Source organism: Anser cygnoides, chromosome 4 (assembly GCF_040182565.1).
Source record: "Anser cygnoides isolate HZ-2024a breed goose chromosome 4, Taihu_goose_T2T_genome, whole genome shotgun sequence".
NCBI lineage: Eukaryota > Metazoa > Chordata > Aves > Anseriformes > Anatidae > Anser > Anser cygnoides.
This window is the reverse complement of record NC_089876.1, coordinates 80849796-80864866: the sequence shown is the minus strand read 5'-3', so window position 1 is coordinate 80864866 and position 15071 is coordinate 80849796. Positions and strand designations below refer to the sequence as shown.

The following is a 15071-nucleotide window of genomic DNA, read 5'->3' as shown; positions in this document are numbered from 1 at the left end:
CTGTTGCCCAGGCATCTTGAATGAATGTGTCATTGGTTTACCATTACTTCTCTCTCCCCAGAATTGCCCCAGCACTGGGGTTCAGTCTTCACCTGAGATCAACATGTTTGATCCTGGGCTCAGCCTTGTTTACTTGAGGCAAAAGGTCACTTTTGATTGAGAGCTTCTAGTTCCCAGCCTGTGGTAGGTTTGAAAATCGCCACAGCCTGTTTGTAGTAAAACCAGCAAGAGACAGCCTCTCCTGCTCCTGAGCACTTGCAGAGAGGAAACACCCACCAGAGGTTTGGAGAGCAGTGCTGGCAATGTGGTTATGACCCATTTGCACTGCAACCTGAACAGCTGACTCCCACTGAGAAGCTGACCTGCTGAAATAGCAAGTGCGATAGCTCTCGGCTGAGGGTTAACCACAGCACAGTTAACCACAGCACATAGCCATCTTACTCTGGGCAGAGGAGGGGTTAGAGTCAGCTCTGCAGAGGGAGTTGCTGCAGGGGCAGCTTCGGTATCAAGTGTCGGACAGGCATGAGCAGCGGCGTAGGGGTTTGAACAAGCCCCATCGACACATTCGGTGCCAAACGCCACTGTCCAGACAGAAGATATCAAGGGTGCTGGGGGTGTTTGTGACAATTACATGTTTGTTTTTTTGAGCAGTACTGGATACTTGCCAAACTGAATGCATAGTATCAAATGCAGGCTGGTAATGAGTAACACTGCAAATGAAGAGCAGGTGCTCTGAGGAATGGCCTGGCAGTTAAAATAACTTCCACGCATTGACCTATATGTAAAATGAAATCATTTTTATACTAACTGGAGATTTGGGGGCATTTTTTGTTTTATCCCTATCTGGTAGAAAATTTCATAGATAACGGAAGTTGTTGGGCACTTTTATTTCCTCTAACAGACTGGTTGTCATCTCAGAGGAAAGATCCATCCATAACTGCTTCTGTATTATTGAAAGGAAGGGATAACACAAAGCTTTCCAAAATATGAGGTGATTAGATATTACTGCCTTTATACAACCACAGGAAAACTTTGGCTACAAAGGAATTTTCAGTGTCATCTAGTGCAGCCTCCTGCTCAAAGCAGAGCTAATTTCAGAGTTATATCCTGCTGCAAAGGGGCATCTCCCGACACTGAAACGTAGTGACTGAAAGCGGATGGGAATAAAGATTTTAGCATACAGTGCAATCTACCTGTTGAACCACTAAAACACAGTGAGGTTGGAAGCTTACCAGTATGTGAAAAACAACAGACACTTCGTATAGCTACCAGTGAATTTCACAAATCAATTAGCACTTGTATCTAACAGATACTAGCTGTTTTGCTCTACGCAAAAGTTAATGAGCAACTGACAAAAGACTACAAAGATGCATTTCTTATGCACAGGTTATTCCCCGCCTGTTCCTTCTAGTTGTCTGCATCTCATTCTAAAGTAAACAAACTACCAGTTAAGGTGAAACTCTTTGCCAAGTGGCACAGTAGTCTGCCCATTCCTCTCTCCATTAAGCACAGAGGCGCCTTCACACGGGTTTGTGGGGATTTCTGACTTCATGCTGCGCACTGCCAGACTCTTAAGTGCCAGTCAGAAGCGTCATTTTGTACAGACACTCCACTACCAGGATCTTTCTCCTCAACAACAGCCTTGCCTTTTCCTGCAACCATGACAGTAAACTTCCTTCGGATTTAAATGGCAACTGTGCCAAACCTTGTTTTTTTCAAAGAAATCAGGCAAAACCTGCAGTGTCCTGGGTGATGGGTTCTTCAGTCATTTGACACTTCTTACTGAAGAGTCATTCAAATAGTCCCAGCATTTCCATTTTAGTTTTGGGGTGTTTGGGCACCGATAGCACATAAACGGAGTGGGCTTTGCCAATGCCTTCAGTGGGACTCAGTGTATGGCACTGAAAATCCCTTGCATGGACTAAGGAAGTTGGAAGCATAAAGTTGTGTCATGGTAAACACAACTGTCTTCTTGTGGTACCAGGGGATCAAATTAGCAGCACCCTGGATAACACCCAGCAAAGGAACCTCTCAGCACAGGGTCCCCCACCAGAGATAAGTACTGATCTGCTCTAATGAAGGTGTGCTTGTATTTTTTTTTCCTCCCTAGTCAGCAGGCCTCCTGCTGCTTACAGCAGCTCTACAAGTGATCAGATTGAAGCCACAAGAACATGCAAAATTATTTTGCCTAGTAGAGGGTTCCTTTTAACCTGAGGGAATAAAAGCTAATTGTCTACAACAAAAAGCTAATTATCTACTGTCTACAACAGTAGTTGCCTATCAAAGGGGTTTATTATTGCAGGATCTACTTGTATCTTAAATTTTGAATGAAATTCAACAGAATCTCAATTTCCTCTCTAGCTCTCTTTCATGTTCAACTGTTGTATCAATTAAAAGAAGAATTATTTTTTCTTAAATTGTAAGCTCAACTGAACATTAAAGGTTACCTACTGAGCAAACCACAGCATTTTTTTTTCCTGCCTTTTTTGAGCTGGATTCTGAACTCCATGAGATCTGTCTAGTAAGCATTATTTTCTTGCCTGAACACTGCTCCTGGAACAGTGCTACTTCTCTAACGTACAGGTACTGCCGGAGGGTGGGCTGCTGGTATGGAAAGGCAAAAAATGTTGTCCAGCTTGTTACTTGTTTTTATTGTGAGGACTTCGAAGGCACAGGAGGCCTGTTGCTGGAGGATTTACTAGGAGAGCTGTTCAGACTGCAACTGGAGTTGCAGCCTGGTCTCTCCACCACCCAGAAGTGAGGTTTCATGCTTCATAGAGGGAACTCGCTACGGTAGAACCTCATTTGCAGCCACGATAGAGGAGAGCAGGTCTGTCTGGAAGGTGACAGTAGTGCAAGAAATAGAAATGAGGGTGAGCTATAACAGCTTGTTTAATACAGTGCCCTCTTAACGACTAGTCCCGTTTTGTTTGAAAAGCTCAGGGATGGTGAATAACCATGAAACATTGCTTGTGGTTGAGAGTGGGGATGTGAGAGAAATTAGATGTCACTGCTTTTTATGTGTTTGGGGAAATGAAAATTCTGAGGAGCTGAGACTCACCACAGGATTCTACACGAATTGGGGTATCAGATGACCTTTTCTGTCTCACCAGGCATATGGGCTGTGGTCAAAGGCATCGGGGTTTCTAGCTAAGGCAGTAGCACGAAACAGATAGAAGTTAAACTGGTATAATATTAATTTCTGTTAAGTAAGATCACTTATGCATTTATAGGTCCATTGATCACTTACCCAACCAGATGAACATACATTGTAGCAACTGCCCAGCTTGGTTTTGAAGCTGCTGTTCTCAATGCACAAATACCCATTGGAGTTCCCCCTTACCCAGCACATCAGATGCTTGGGCAGTGGCGTGTGTCATAACTTTCTACAGACAAGTACAATTGCAGATGTTCATTTCACAGTTTGCCTTAGGACTGTCTTACTGTCTGTAATTCCTGAGGTTTGATGCTTGTTTGGTGTAATCATTGTCCATAATTAATCTACTTCTTCATTTTATTGAAATACTAATTTTCCTTCCCCCAACTCCTTCATTATTTGATTTTTTTTTTAAACAACATCTGTCTTCAAATTTGTGACTCATATACTCACATGTACAGTGGGGCAGATAATGCTGTCCTTGAATGCTTGAAAAAGATCTTTAAATAAAGAATTGGCTTCTAGAGTTGTATCACCACAAACGTAATTTTCTTTTCCCCACCACGCGCTGCCAACTATTTGTTTTGTTTTTCAAGCTCTGTTGTGACTGTCATGATAGCCCCAAGCCTTAACCTCTGCCATAAAAAGCTTTTGATAAGCAAAGCTACGCCTACAAAGGCATTCAGCCAGCAACAGCCAGTGCAAAGTACCCATCTCTGTACTGTCAGCATCCTCTGCCGGCTTTGCTTTGTCAGGGCCACATGTTCTGACTTGCTATTTTTGTCTTACATGTTGCTATATTACAATAACAAGAAATCAAAAAGCCCTCTCTCTAAAAAAATAAAGTTTGCACTAAAACATTTCCTTTTGTAAACCTGGAAAGCTAGTTGCTGTGGAGAGCAATTTCATCTTGTGACACAGTGGAAACAAACTTGGGCCCCCTCCACACAAGAATATCATTTGGCTTCCGCATCAATTCACAACTTCTCAGTTACCCTAAAAGAAATGATAAAAGAGAAAATAACAGCCAAGTGTTTTATCTCATCCACAGAAGTAAGCCTGTGACAACTACTATTTTTAACATTTACTGCTTTTACAGCTGAACTCAAACCTACCTTTACTCTTTTCTCCTTTGAAGGAGCAGCCACAAGTCATAACACCTTGCTATGGCAGTGCCTGGCTCTTCTTTTTAGGACTAATGAGAGTCTTTTTCTCATCCTTTGTTGCCATTCCACTTCTCATCTCAGTCAAGAGCTTATCAGCTCTTAAGATGCATGCAGGTATCAAACTGTCCTGGTTTCGGCTAAGATAAGTTAATTTTCCTCCTAGTAGCTGGTATGGTGCTCTGTTTGGGATTTGGGATGAAAATAATGTTGATATCACACTGATGTTTAAATTGCTGCAGAGCAGTGCTTACACCAAGCCAAGGACTTTTCGGCTTCTCGCTCTGTCCTGCCAGCGAGCAGGCTGGGGGTGCAGCAGGAGCTGGGAGGGGACAGACCCAGGACAGCTGACCCAAACTGGCCAAAGGGGTATTCCATACCATCTGGGGTCGTGCTGAACAATTAATATGGGGGCTGGCAGGGATGGGGGGACCGGCTGCTCGGGGATAGGCTGGGCATCAATCAGGGGGTGGTGAGCAATTGCATTGTGCATCACTTGTTTTGTACATGTTAGTAGTAATAGTACTATTATCATTATCATTATTATTATTATCATTTTCCTTTCTTTTCTCTTGTAATAAACTGTCTTTAGCTCAACCCACAGGTTTTCATTTCTTTCTGGTTCTCTCCCCCATCCCAGAGAGGGTCGGGGGAGGGTGAGCGAACGGCTGTGTGGTGCTGAGCTGCTGGCTGGGTTAAACCACAACACAAACACATGGTAGTAAGGGTCTTGTAATCACTGCTCCAAGTAAGTAAATTTTTGGAGCTTAGGCAGGGTGTTGAGAAACCTGCCGGACAGTTTTGCGCTTTCCTCATGCCTGCCCTTTTGAAGTAGTTGGGAAATGGCTGCCGGGTTAGTCTAATCAGAGCATTTGTCCCATAATGAGCGTCCCTGTGACCTGCTGGTTAATTTACGCCATCTGGAGAGGAGGGAGGTGGCTGTGTCCCAGCAGCACCACAGCAGTTCCCTGCCCAACCTCACCAAGATAGTAGTGGGAGAGCAAAAAGCAGTGCTTGCTCTGGCATGGAGCACTCAGAGAAGCTGGGCCACTGGGAAGGGCTGGAAGCTTTTCACAGGAGCAGAGGGCAGCCTGCATCAGCGTACCCCCCACAGCCCACCTGCACAGGGGGTCGCGGCTGATGACACATGGGTTTCCTCACTGCTGTTGGGCAAGAGCCTTGCTCTGTGTGCAAGCACAGACATACATCAATATTTGCCTTTGTAACCTACGCTCCCCCAGAGGACGTGTCACCTGTTGTGCAGCACTTTAACCACCCTGCAGCTCTCCCCTGAACTGAATCCCTGCCCCTGGGAGGTCCCTCTGCCCCGCAGAGCTGCAATGGAGCTCAAGGCAGGCATGATTGCAGCGAGCTATCATGTCTCTCACCAACTGTGACCTTGTGCTGGAGAACTGGACGCTGGCCTGCCTGTTGAAGATTTTATAGCTCCAACACCAGCATTTGAGCTGCCCTGAATCTTGCAAGACACTATTCTCACGGACCCGGGTTTACAATGGAGAGTGCACAGAAGGCTGTGGCTTTCCTATTGCATCCTTAGCAGGGCTTTTGTACAGCACAGCCCCAGAGCTGCCTGCCCCCTGTGCCACACAGGATGTTGCCTTACAGGTCTGCTTGACCCATGCCACAAGCCAGTCTCCCTAAGCCCGCCCCCCACCCCCACCCCCAGTACCCCTCAAGCTCCCAAACACAGCAAGAACCACATCACTGCTCCCCACATGGACGTGATGCTTGGATGGATAAGGCTCCTTCCACCCTTCTGCCTTTGCATCCCAGAAGAGAACTGATTTAAGCAAAATAGGTCTTGGTGCTTCCCCCCCCCCCCGAGGAATGAAAGATGAGGCTCTAAGAGAATCACTGGACTCCAAGACAACTTACCATGTCTATTCCTGTCCCAGCAGCTATCCTCCTCACCCAGACAGTACCCCTCTTGCCAAAAACGCTACTTGTCACCTCTCCACATCATACAGTCACAATCATTTTTAATACTACTCTAGCTGTAAGGGCAAAAATTAATAACACAAAATTTTCTGAAAAGAGTAGCATCCATTTCTTTCTGCATCCTAAGAGTGGTATGTGGTTATACTGAAACCTGCCTGACACAATGAAAAATCCAACTTAAGCCATCTCCTCCATACCATTGTGAACTTGCGTTGCTGAATCCCAGACTAAAGCTTTGAGGTGTATGGTTGCAGGTGCCAGAGCACCTTCAGCTTATCCAGTAGCTTCCTCTTTACCTTTGGACTTCTCAGACTGTTCTTGCAGTGTGATCAACATTAGTAACAGCATTTCTAATGCAAAAAGCAACTTAAGAAACCAACATGACTTCCAAGGGGACTATTTTAAGAAACTTAAAGGGATGAGATTTTGCAAAAATTTTAAAAATAAAATAAAATTTTAAAAATTTGCAAAAAAAATGTAAAATAGACTCTCTGGATAGCCAGAGAGGCTCCTAATGTTAGTTTGTTCTTGTTTCTTTTTAAACACATACACCCTACTAATTAGCTGTGTATGTATGAAATAGCTCTTTGCCATTTAGCACCAATGCAAATTTCTAACAAGAACATTTCTGCCACAAAACTTGCACCCTATTCCTGCTCCTAATTATTCCACAATTCTGACCTTACCTCTGCTTATTTGAAAAAGGAAGCAAACAAAAACCCCACAGTATTAGCTACCAGCTAAAACATAGGCTTGTGTTGCTTAGAAATGTAAGCCAGTTCCAGTTAAGGAAGATGCAAGACCACAATCTCCTTGGACATTACACGTAAAATCAAAAATACAGGTCACTTAAACCGTATCAGACAAAGAGAAAGAGACTGCACAAGCCTTTGAGCTTGTGTTCTTCATCAAGTAAAACCTACCTGAATCTCCAGTTCATGGAATATGCAAGGCAGCAGCTCATCCAGATGTTATTAAAAAGCTTCAGTGTGAAGGCCTGGCAGCAGATGGCCTTTAAAGAGGCTCCCTTCTGGGTATGAGTGAGGAGCTCACACCACGGGCCAGTGTGCTCTGGTGGGGTAAAGACAGGAAACCTTCCCTTCTACAGCTTCCTCACGAGGGGGAGTGGAGGGGCAGGCGCCGATCTGTTCTCCTTAATCACCAGTGACAGGACCCGCGGAAATGGTATCAAGCTGAGGCAGGGGAGGTTTAGGCTAGGCATAGGAAGAGGAAGACATAGGAAGAGGTTCTTCACAGAGAGGGTGGTTGCACACTGGAACAGGCTCCCCAGGGAAGTAGTCACTGCACCAAGCCTGTCTGAATTTAAGAAGTGTTTGGACTGTGCACTTAGTCACATGGTCTAAAATTTTGGGTAGACCTGTGCGGTGCCAGGAGTTGGACTCGATGATCCTTATGGGTCCCTTCCAACTTGGGATATTCTATGATTCCCACTCGCTTTGAAACCAGACTGGGGTTGGCTTTGTCAAACCCTTCCCCATGCACAGTAGCAGTCAACATCAGCATCCTTCATTTCCTCTCCCTGGTCACCAACACATGACTACAGCTGTTTTTTGACAGGACCAGGTGGCCCTGGAAGACAGAAAGCTGGCTGAACTAACAGCTACATGGCCAGTGTTCTGGCCCATGCTCAAACTCAATTTGCTTTCACCGCTTGCAGACCTTTCTCTGCTCTTTACTGTAAGCTGACCAGAGCAACCTGAAATTAATTTCACTGCAGTTAGGAGAAAAAAAACAATACATTCAAAGCCCACAGCATTTACAGACCAAACTTCCCGTGAGCTTCATGCAACAGGAGCCCAGTAGTTCAAAGCCCTGCTTTCCCACTCCACCTTTGGTGGCGTTACACACAGCCTGGGACCACCAGGGACAGGAGATAGCGCAGCCTTGGCAGCGGGAGGCTGACCTGAAAACGGAGAAAAGGGACCCTTCAGCAGGAGGGGGAGCAGCATCACTGCCCAAGCTGAGAGAGGGAAGAACTTAAATGCAACCTGCACATCCTTTCCCTCTCTTCAGACTATGCCTCAACAGGACCTTGACAGTTTACCAGATAAATGCAAAGTTTTCAACTATTAGGACAGTGGATGTTGTCCATTGCAAACCTCAATTCCCTTTGAAAAACGTTTTTCACTGTTTTCTTTCTTGAAAAAAGAAAAATAAAAGCCTGTTACACATAGCTACATGCTTGCTTTCCATGAAAGCCACTGGAGGCCCCCACCAGAAGCTAGGGAGCGTGGTAAGCCCCGTGGTGAGGTCTCCCCGAGGTCTGTGGGTGCGTGTGAGCAGAGCTGCCCTTGCCCGAACCACATGCCCTCTGAGGCCACCCAGCACAGGCAAAGACAGGGCTGGGACCCTAACCCTCCAGAAATAATGCACAGTGCACTCCCCAGCAAACACAAGTGACCACCCGCATTGCCTCTGTCCTTTTCTGGCTAAAAAGGAAAAAGAAAAAAAAGACACCACAAGCGCATAATAAAGAAATGTGTATTTTCTGTAAGTTCTGTGAAAGACAAAATGTTCTCTGTAAATAAACAGCCAAACTCCACTTTCTGGCTTGACACAACTTCTAGGAAGACCAAGGGACTGCACTTGAACTCCCTTTGGGTTTATGTCCTACACAAGCAGCCTTAAAGGCACCTGCTGATGGATGATCAGACTAGTGATCGTCCTCATGAGGATTTTATGGGCTGCCCAGCATCAGCAGGACCGCAACTCACCATGCCTTGATCCCAGCAGTAATGCAAATCTGTATCCCACTGGAAGGACACCGCTTGGTTCAGTCCCCTACCAGCTGGCTGTTCAGTATACACTAGCAGCCTGTCCACAACAATGAGCTGAAGTGCCAAGGGAAATAAAAATTAAGTTATTAATTGAATGGGCGCGACTCAGACTAACCCCTTCCAGTTGACTGCAGGCAAGTGCAAGGGAATGCTAATCCCCCCAGTCACAGAGGAAGGCCTGCTGCATTTCCTTGCACTAATAAGGACCTTCCAAAGCAGGTGTTAGCCCACCTTCATTTATCCTTACTTGTTGCTCAGCCCTACCACTGAAGTTACAGTTACGAGGACCCTTTTTTAGGCAAGAAACTGCAGAAGTAGCTACTGAATTTTGATTAGAGGAGCTTGATTTCTTCACTAACTTTTCAGTCCGGTGCATCTTATCAGTTTCAGTTTAAGGTCAAAAAAAAGTTTACAACAGATTTCACACAACACTTCTTTCCCACAGCTAAAAAGGGAACATGTAAAAACTATCTATTATAATGCACTGAACCTTTCTCAAGCCTTTCTTCTTATTTTTAATTTACTTTGACATCAGATTCTGTAGCCAGTTCAAATAGCAGTATTCACACAGAGAAGACTACAAGTTAGACAGCTGTGTGGCTGTGCTCCAGTGTTACCTCTCACTCCTACCACCATTTACTCCACTGCACTACTGAGAGAAGCAGGCAGAGACACTCAGCCAGCCAGGTTCAACAAAGACTTTCAGCACTCAAAGCCTCACCTTATCAACAGGGTTGATCAACCAGGTAATCACACAGCCATCAGTAAAAGCTTTCAAAAGAATTCAACTCCAACAGCAACAAAACAGAGACTATCCCCAAAAGAACCCATGAGAGACTAGCTATAAAGATTGAGTTGGTGGGAACGTATGTCTGAAAGACAGAAGAAAAGCTCTAAAAATTATTTGTGCAACTAACTGCAAGTTCTTTGCATCAGTCAAAATGAAATTAAGCACAGGTTTGCTAACTTAATGTGGCACCGATCTGTGAAGAGAGCTCATTTTTGCCAGTGAGAAAGAAAGGTTTAAATATCGTACAGTGAGAGGTTCTGCCACGCAGACCACCCTGGAACTCAGGGTAGGAGGGCATCTCACCCTCCACAGAGAGGGCAGCGACCCCAGAAGAACCAGTACCCAAGAGCACACAAATACACTCTAAACACTCCGCCCCCACACTCCACCGAGCCTTCATGAAATCAATTCGCATTTAATGCAGTAACCACAGACAGTTAAAAGCATCAGTAGAAATGACTTTTACAGCCAAATAATGCACTTACTGATAAATACCAAGAATGCAGCGTGAGTTCTAGTGTTAATCACCCAAGGAACGCGGTAGGTCCAACTGCATCAAAGCCTGGTTTTTAATTAGAGAAGAAATGTTAGCAGCCAGCATTGCTATGTAAGTAACTACCACAGTGAAAACCCACCTTCTTTCACATTACCAAGTCAGAAAATAGTATAAAAATGGGTTGAAGAATTAGTAAACATACATTTGGGGATCTTAATCTGTATCTCAACAGATAAGGTCAAGTTCTGCTTCAGCAGTTGTCCTCTCCGTGGGGATTTAAGTTTTTAATACTTCCTCCTCTTGCCACGTCATCATGGAGCTCGACTTTAATCATTCTTTACTGTCTGCCTTCTCTTTATCAGTACTGTCTATTCTTCTAAACACTGTCAAATTCTGCTGGCTTCACAAACTACAATGACACTCGTAAACCAAAACCAATTATACAGAGATTCACAATTTCAACACTGCATCATTGCGGATGAATGTACCAGTGTTCAGAAAACAAAACTGTATCAAATGGTAGCAATTTACTCTTTCAGAGGATAAAGAAACACGGTACTCATCAATTACCGCTCCCAATTTAAAAATGTTTATTCAGCTGCAAATGTTGCTTCTTTCCAACAAATGCAAAACAGCTTTTTGGTGGTAAATAGCAGGTATTTATTTGAAATGAAAAAAATACTTAAGTACCTGAACTATTGTATTTAATCATGTATTGTAATTGTGTTACTCTACCTTTTTGCATTGGAGACAAATATACAATGAACATTCAGATATCACAGATTGCACACTAGATAGTAAATCGTCAGGCCTTTTACGTAACCACCAAAAAACAGATATTGGATTCTACAATATAGTACAAAATTCCACACTCCAGTCTTAGCCAGTTATCTTCAATTTACTCCTGATGCTGTACAAATAAATGGTCATTTAACTAGGGCTTACAAGTTAATAACAGGACAAAAAAAATATACATTGCACTGACACAAAAAGTCAGCTCTGTTAATAGTCATGCAACAAGTAACCAAACTTGCTGAAATTAAAAATGCTTTCTAAAAACAGTTTTAACTGCATAAATATTTTATACACAGTTCATTTACTGAAACAAAAGAAGTCTTTAAATGATACAAAGCAAATATAAGTATCTACCAATTTTATACATAAGAAAGTGCAAAATAACTTATCTAAAGTGTTTTGCTATTGAATTGATGACTGTGGGCTGGAGGCAGCCAACCCCTCTCATAAGCGTGACATTACAGTTGCACACTACATATGAATGTTAAGAGTACATGAGTAAATATCCTACAAAGAACAAGGCAGGAGAAGACGTGTGAGGTACTTGCAGAGATTACAGTCTACTGATGTTAGTATACATGAGTATATTTTTGCGCAACGAATTTTTACATGGAAAACAAAGCAAGTATTTGCATTAGAACCTTGAAAAGAAAAACCACTCCCAAGTGAACAAAGCGGTTGCCCACAGCACCAGTTGCCAGAGGGAATACCAGCAGGTGTTTTTTTTCCCTTCCACACCTCTTACTTGTGAGAACGTGTATTTGGAACAGCTCAACCAAAGAATTAAGTCAGAAGACTGTGGTTATCAGTTTGAAAAACGCAAATTTGGACTAAACTCTTATGTTCCAGACTTTGCAAGGCATAACAACCTTGATTTTAGCATGCTGACAAACGTAAAACACCCAGACCAATACCCGTACAACGTGCCTACGTGGTCGAACACCATCAACCACGTCGCCACCCCGGCCCACGATCTTCACGAGCCTGCACTAATACTATCTGTCAGATTTTTCTTTCCATGTTTAGAGTATATCAGAGTTACTGTCACAGTAGTCCTGCTTTTATTAGGGTTTAATAATGTGGCTGTAAAAGCTCCAGTCTGTGGAAATGAATTCTTCCTTAAATTTGGTTTTGATTTGAAAACTGGAGGCAAGGAGAGGGAATCTCTGAGTACTCAAAGGCATTTAGTGGTTGTTAAAATAGCCTTTTCCAACAGAGAAAGTGTAGGCCACCAGCCTATCTTCTGAACTATGCTGGTTTTGCATCGTTTTGGGAAGGGTCAAGGCAACGTTAGAGAGAACATCTGGATACAGACACTCAAACACTCCACGCACATTTGAGGACTTCCCCCCCTCCGGTTTTAACAATAAATCTGCCAAGGGAGCCATGCAACGTAGCTACTTCATCATCATCACAGTCCGGATCCAAAAGGATCTATCTGGGTCAGCTCATTTAATCAAACCTGTGTTTACTCTAGAGCCCTTGCACACTGCTGAGTAGTCTTTCTGTTCATTTGGGGACCTAGTATACACACCAAAACAGTAATTTATCTCATTTTACAGACCAGCACATATATAATAAACAAACTTGTATCAAAATACATATTTAACCTTCAGTGCATAAACATGTGATACCAGGTTAAAGAGTAAGTGGTCAGGATTAACAAATTATTCCCCCCTAGAAGCCCCAGTCAAGAGAAGACAGGTGTGCCCCCTTGGCATTGGCAGCCCTCTGGAAGTTGCTCGTGCTATCACAGAGGATCCCATATTTTCCATGCTGCAATTCCAGCAACGGCATTAACTAACCACCTGCAGTCCAGGGACCAGAGTCCACCCAATTCACTCCAGTGCAGGACAATCTCACCATCTGGAGCAAAGACACTCAATGACATTGAGAGGCCACCTGTCTTCTGTTGGCTTGGGTCATATCCTTACTGTTATTTAGAAGAACCCACTGCCAATGTATCTAGATCTGTATCAGTTTGTCACTCATTTACAAAATACATACACATACATTAAAGAAACAAAACAAAAAACAAAACCCACTGTCAAGACCTCCTTTGGAGAGTAGTCCATGGGCCTATCTGATGCATGTGTTCCAATCTCAGTGGATGTCCGTGTCTCTACTTCATCCCACATGTAGTGCAAAACAAGTGATGGAGTAGTAAAAAACAAACAAACAAACAAACAAAACCTGCAATTCAATTCATATTAGAACTTAAAAAATGGTAATGGAAATCTACCGCTGTCCTCAAGTTCATGCCATTTGCTGACACGTGAAGATAACTCTGAGAAGCATTTCTGACAGGACCAGCGCTAACCCGTTTCAGAGCAACAACTATGTTGTTCCAAACATTTTTTTGCAAATAAGCTACGGGACAAGAGGTTAAATTCTATGCACAAGAAATTAATTCTGTACCTGTATGCAAGCCAATTGCTATTCATTTAAATAAGGTAAAAGCTGGTTCTTGCACTGCATGAATCAGCTGCTAATGAACATTAAGTCATTAACAAAACTTCAGCTCTGACATATGTATAAAAGAGGCCTTGTTAAATATGAACAACACTGAGGTGGTAAACAGTTTGGTATAAAATGCAACCGAAGTGCACAATTTTAGTTCCTGGTTATCTTACAGCTAGAATAAAATATTCCAAGTACTATTTTCAAAATTTTTTTTCTTTTGAAAAAATCTATGTAATCGCATGAATAGCCTTTTTTTAAAAATAAAGATATTGTGGGCAACGGAAAGAACAAACGTGCACGGACTGGATTTTTAACCGAAATACACATAATGCCTTTGAGTTTTCTGTTTTTTGTTATTTAAACATTCATATTTAAGTTGATAGATGAGATAAAGATGCCACACAAAGTATAGTGGTTAATCTGAAGTCCCGTGTAACAGGCAGTTAAGTTCATATTTAGATAAAAAGGCCATTATATCTATTTACAATATACACAGTTGCTTGCGAAGAAGGCAGATTTACAACTATCTTCTAAAAAGCCTTCCCCTCCCCCCTCCCCCCGGTAAAGATGACTAGCTCTAAAAAAACAAGACAAGAACTGGTGTTTAGGATAAGTGAGGATTTCCTTTATACCATGTCAACAGAGAGTTAGAGGTTGACAATTCTATTGTATTTGAAGTTATCAACTATGTCTTACTGGGCCTTGCTCTCACTTAAATATGCCGTTAACCTCATCATATACCTTCCATCAACACAAATCAATTCAGTGATCCCTTATACTTTCAGTGCTTAAAAAGCAGTATAACCTTAAGTGTAAACAGACAATATTCTAATCCCTTCTGATCACAGCACAGTACTCTCACGAGTTCTTGGAGTGACTGTGGGGCTGGACAGGCTCTCCGTTTGCCAATGCCCTATCAATTCCTGGGCCCCTCCTCCACACCCCGCTCGTGCTGCAAGTTGTAGAAACAGTTCTGGCAGACTCTGACTGGTGATGAAATCTTCAGACGCTTGATTTCGGACTGAAACCGACTGCACCTGTAGAGAAAAACATTGCTATGAGCTCCGGTCCTCTCCCAGCCAGACCGTTTTTTTCCCGGTTGAAAAAAAAATTATCATCGTGACTTCAAATACCAGAACACCATCCAAACAAATTCTGACAGAGAAATATAACGCAGCCTGGCAGAAGCAGGATTTAACTTGTACGGTCACCACAGCATCAATTATATGACTCTGCACGTGAGGTAGCTTCAAAACAATCATCCTTACTAGTTCAGACTCTAAGTACGGCTACATAGATGAAACCTTAAGTACTGTCTCCAACCCCCTGGACCAGAAAAGAGACTCCCACCTCTGCTCCTGGCTAGGGGGAGCTCACGTACATCCTGTGTCATATGCTTTGCTGTCTGAGGCTGCATGCTACTGAAATCAGCTTCCTTACAGTCCTGTGC

The 15071-nt window shown here is 43.2% G+C and overlaps 1 protein-coding gene across 9 annotated transcripts in view; it reads right to left on the bottom strand.

The window, feature by feature from the left end:
* Window positions 1–10929: 10929 nt before the first annotated feature.
* Window positions 10930–15071, bottom strand: part of WDFY3 (WD repeat and FYVE domain containing 3) — a 171424-nt gene continuing 167282 nt past the window's right edge. For all 9 annotated transcript variants that reach the window (XM_066996496.1, XM_066996493.1, XM_066996495.1 and 6 more), the window contains one exon: window positions 10930–14658. In XM_066996496.1, coding sequence (XP_066852597.1) covers window positions 14538–14658 — 121 coding nt within the window. In that variant the 3' untranslated portion in view covers window positions 10930–14537. The remainder of the gene's footprint in view (window positions 14659–15071) is intronic.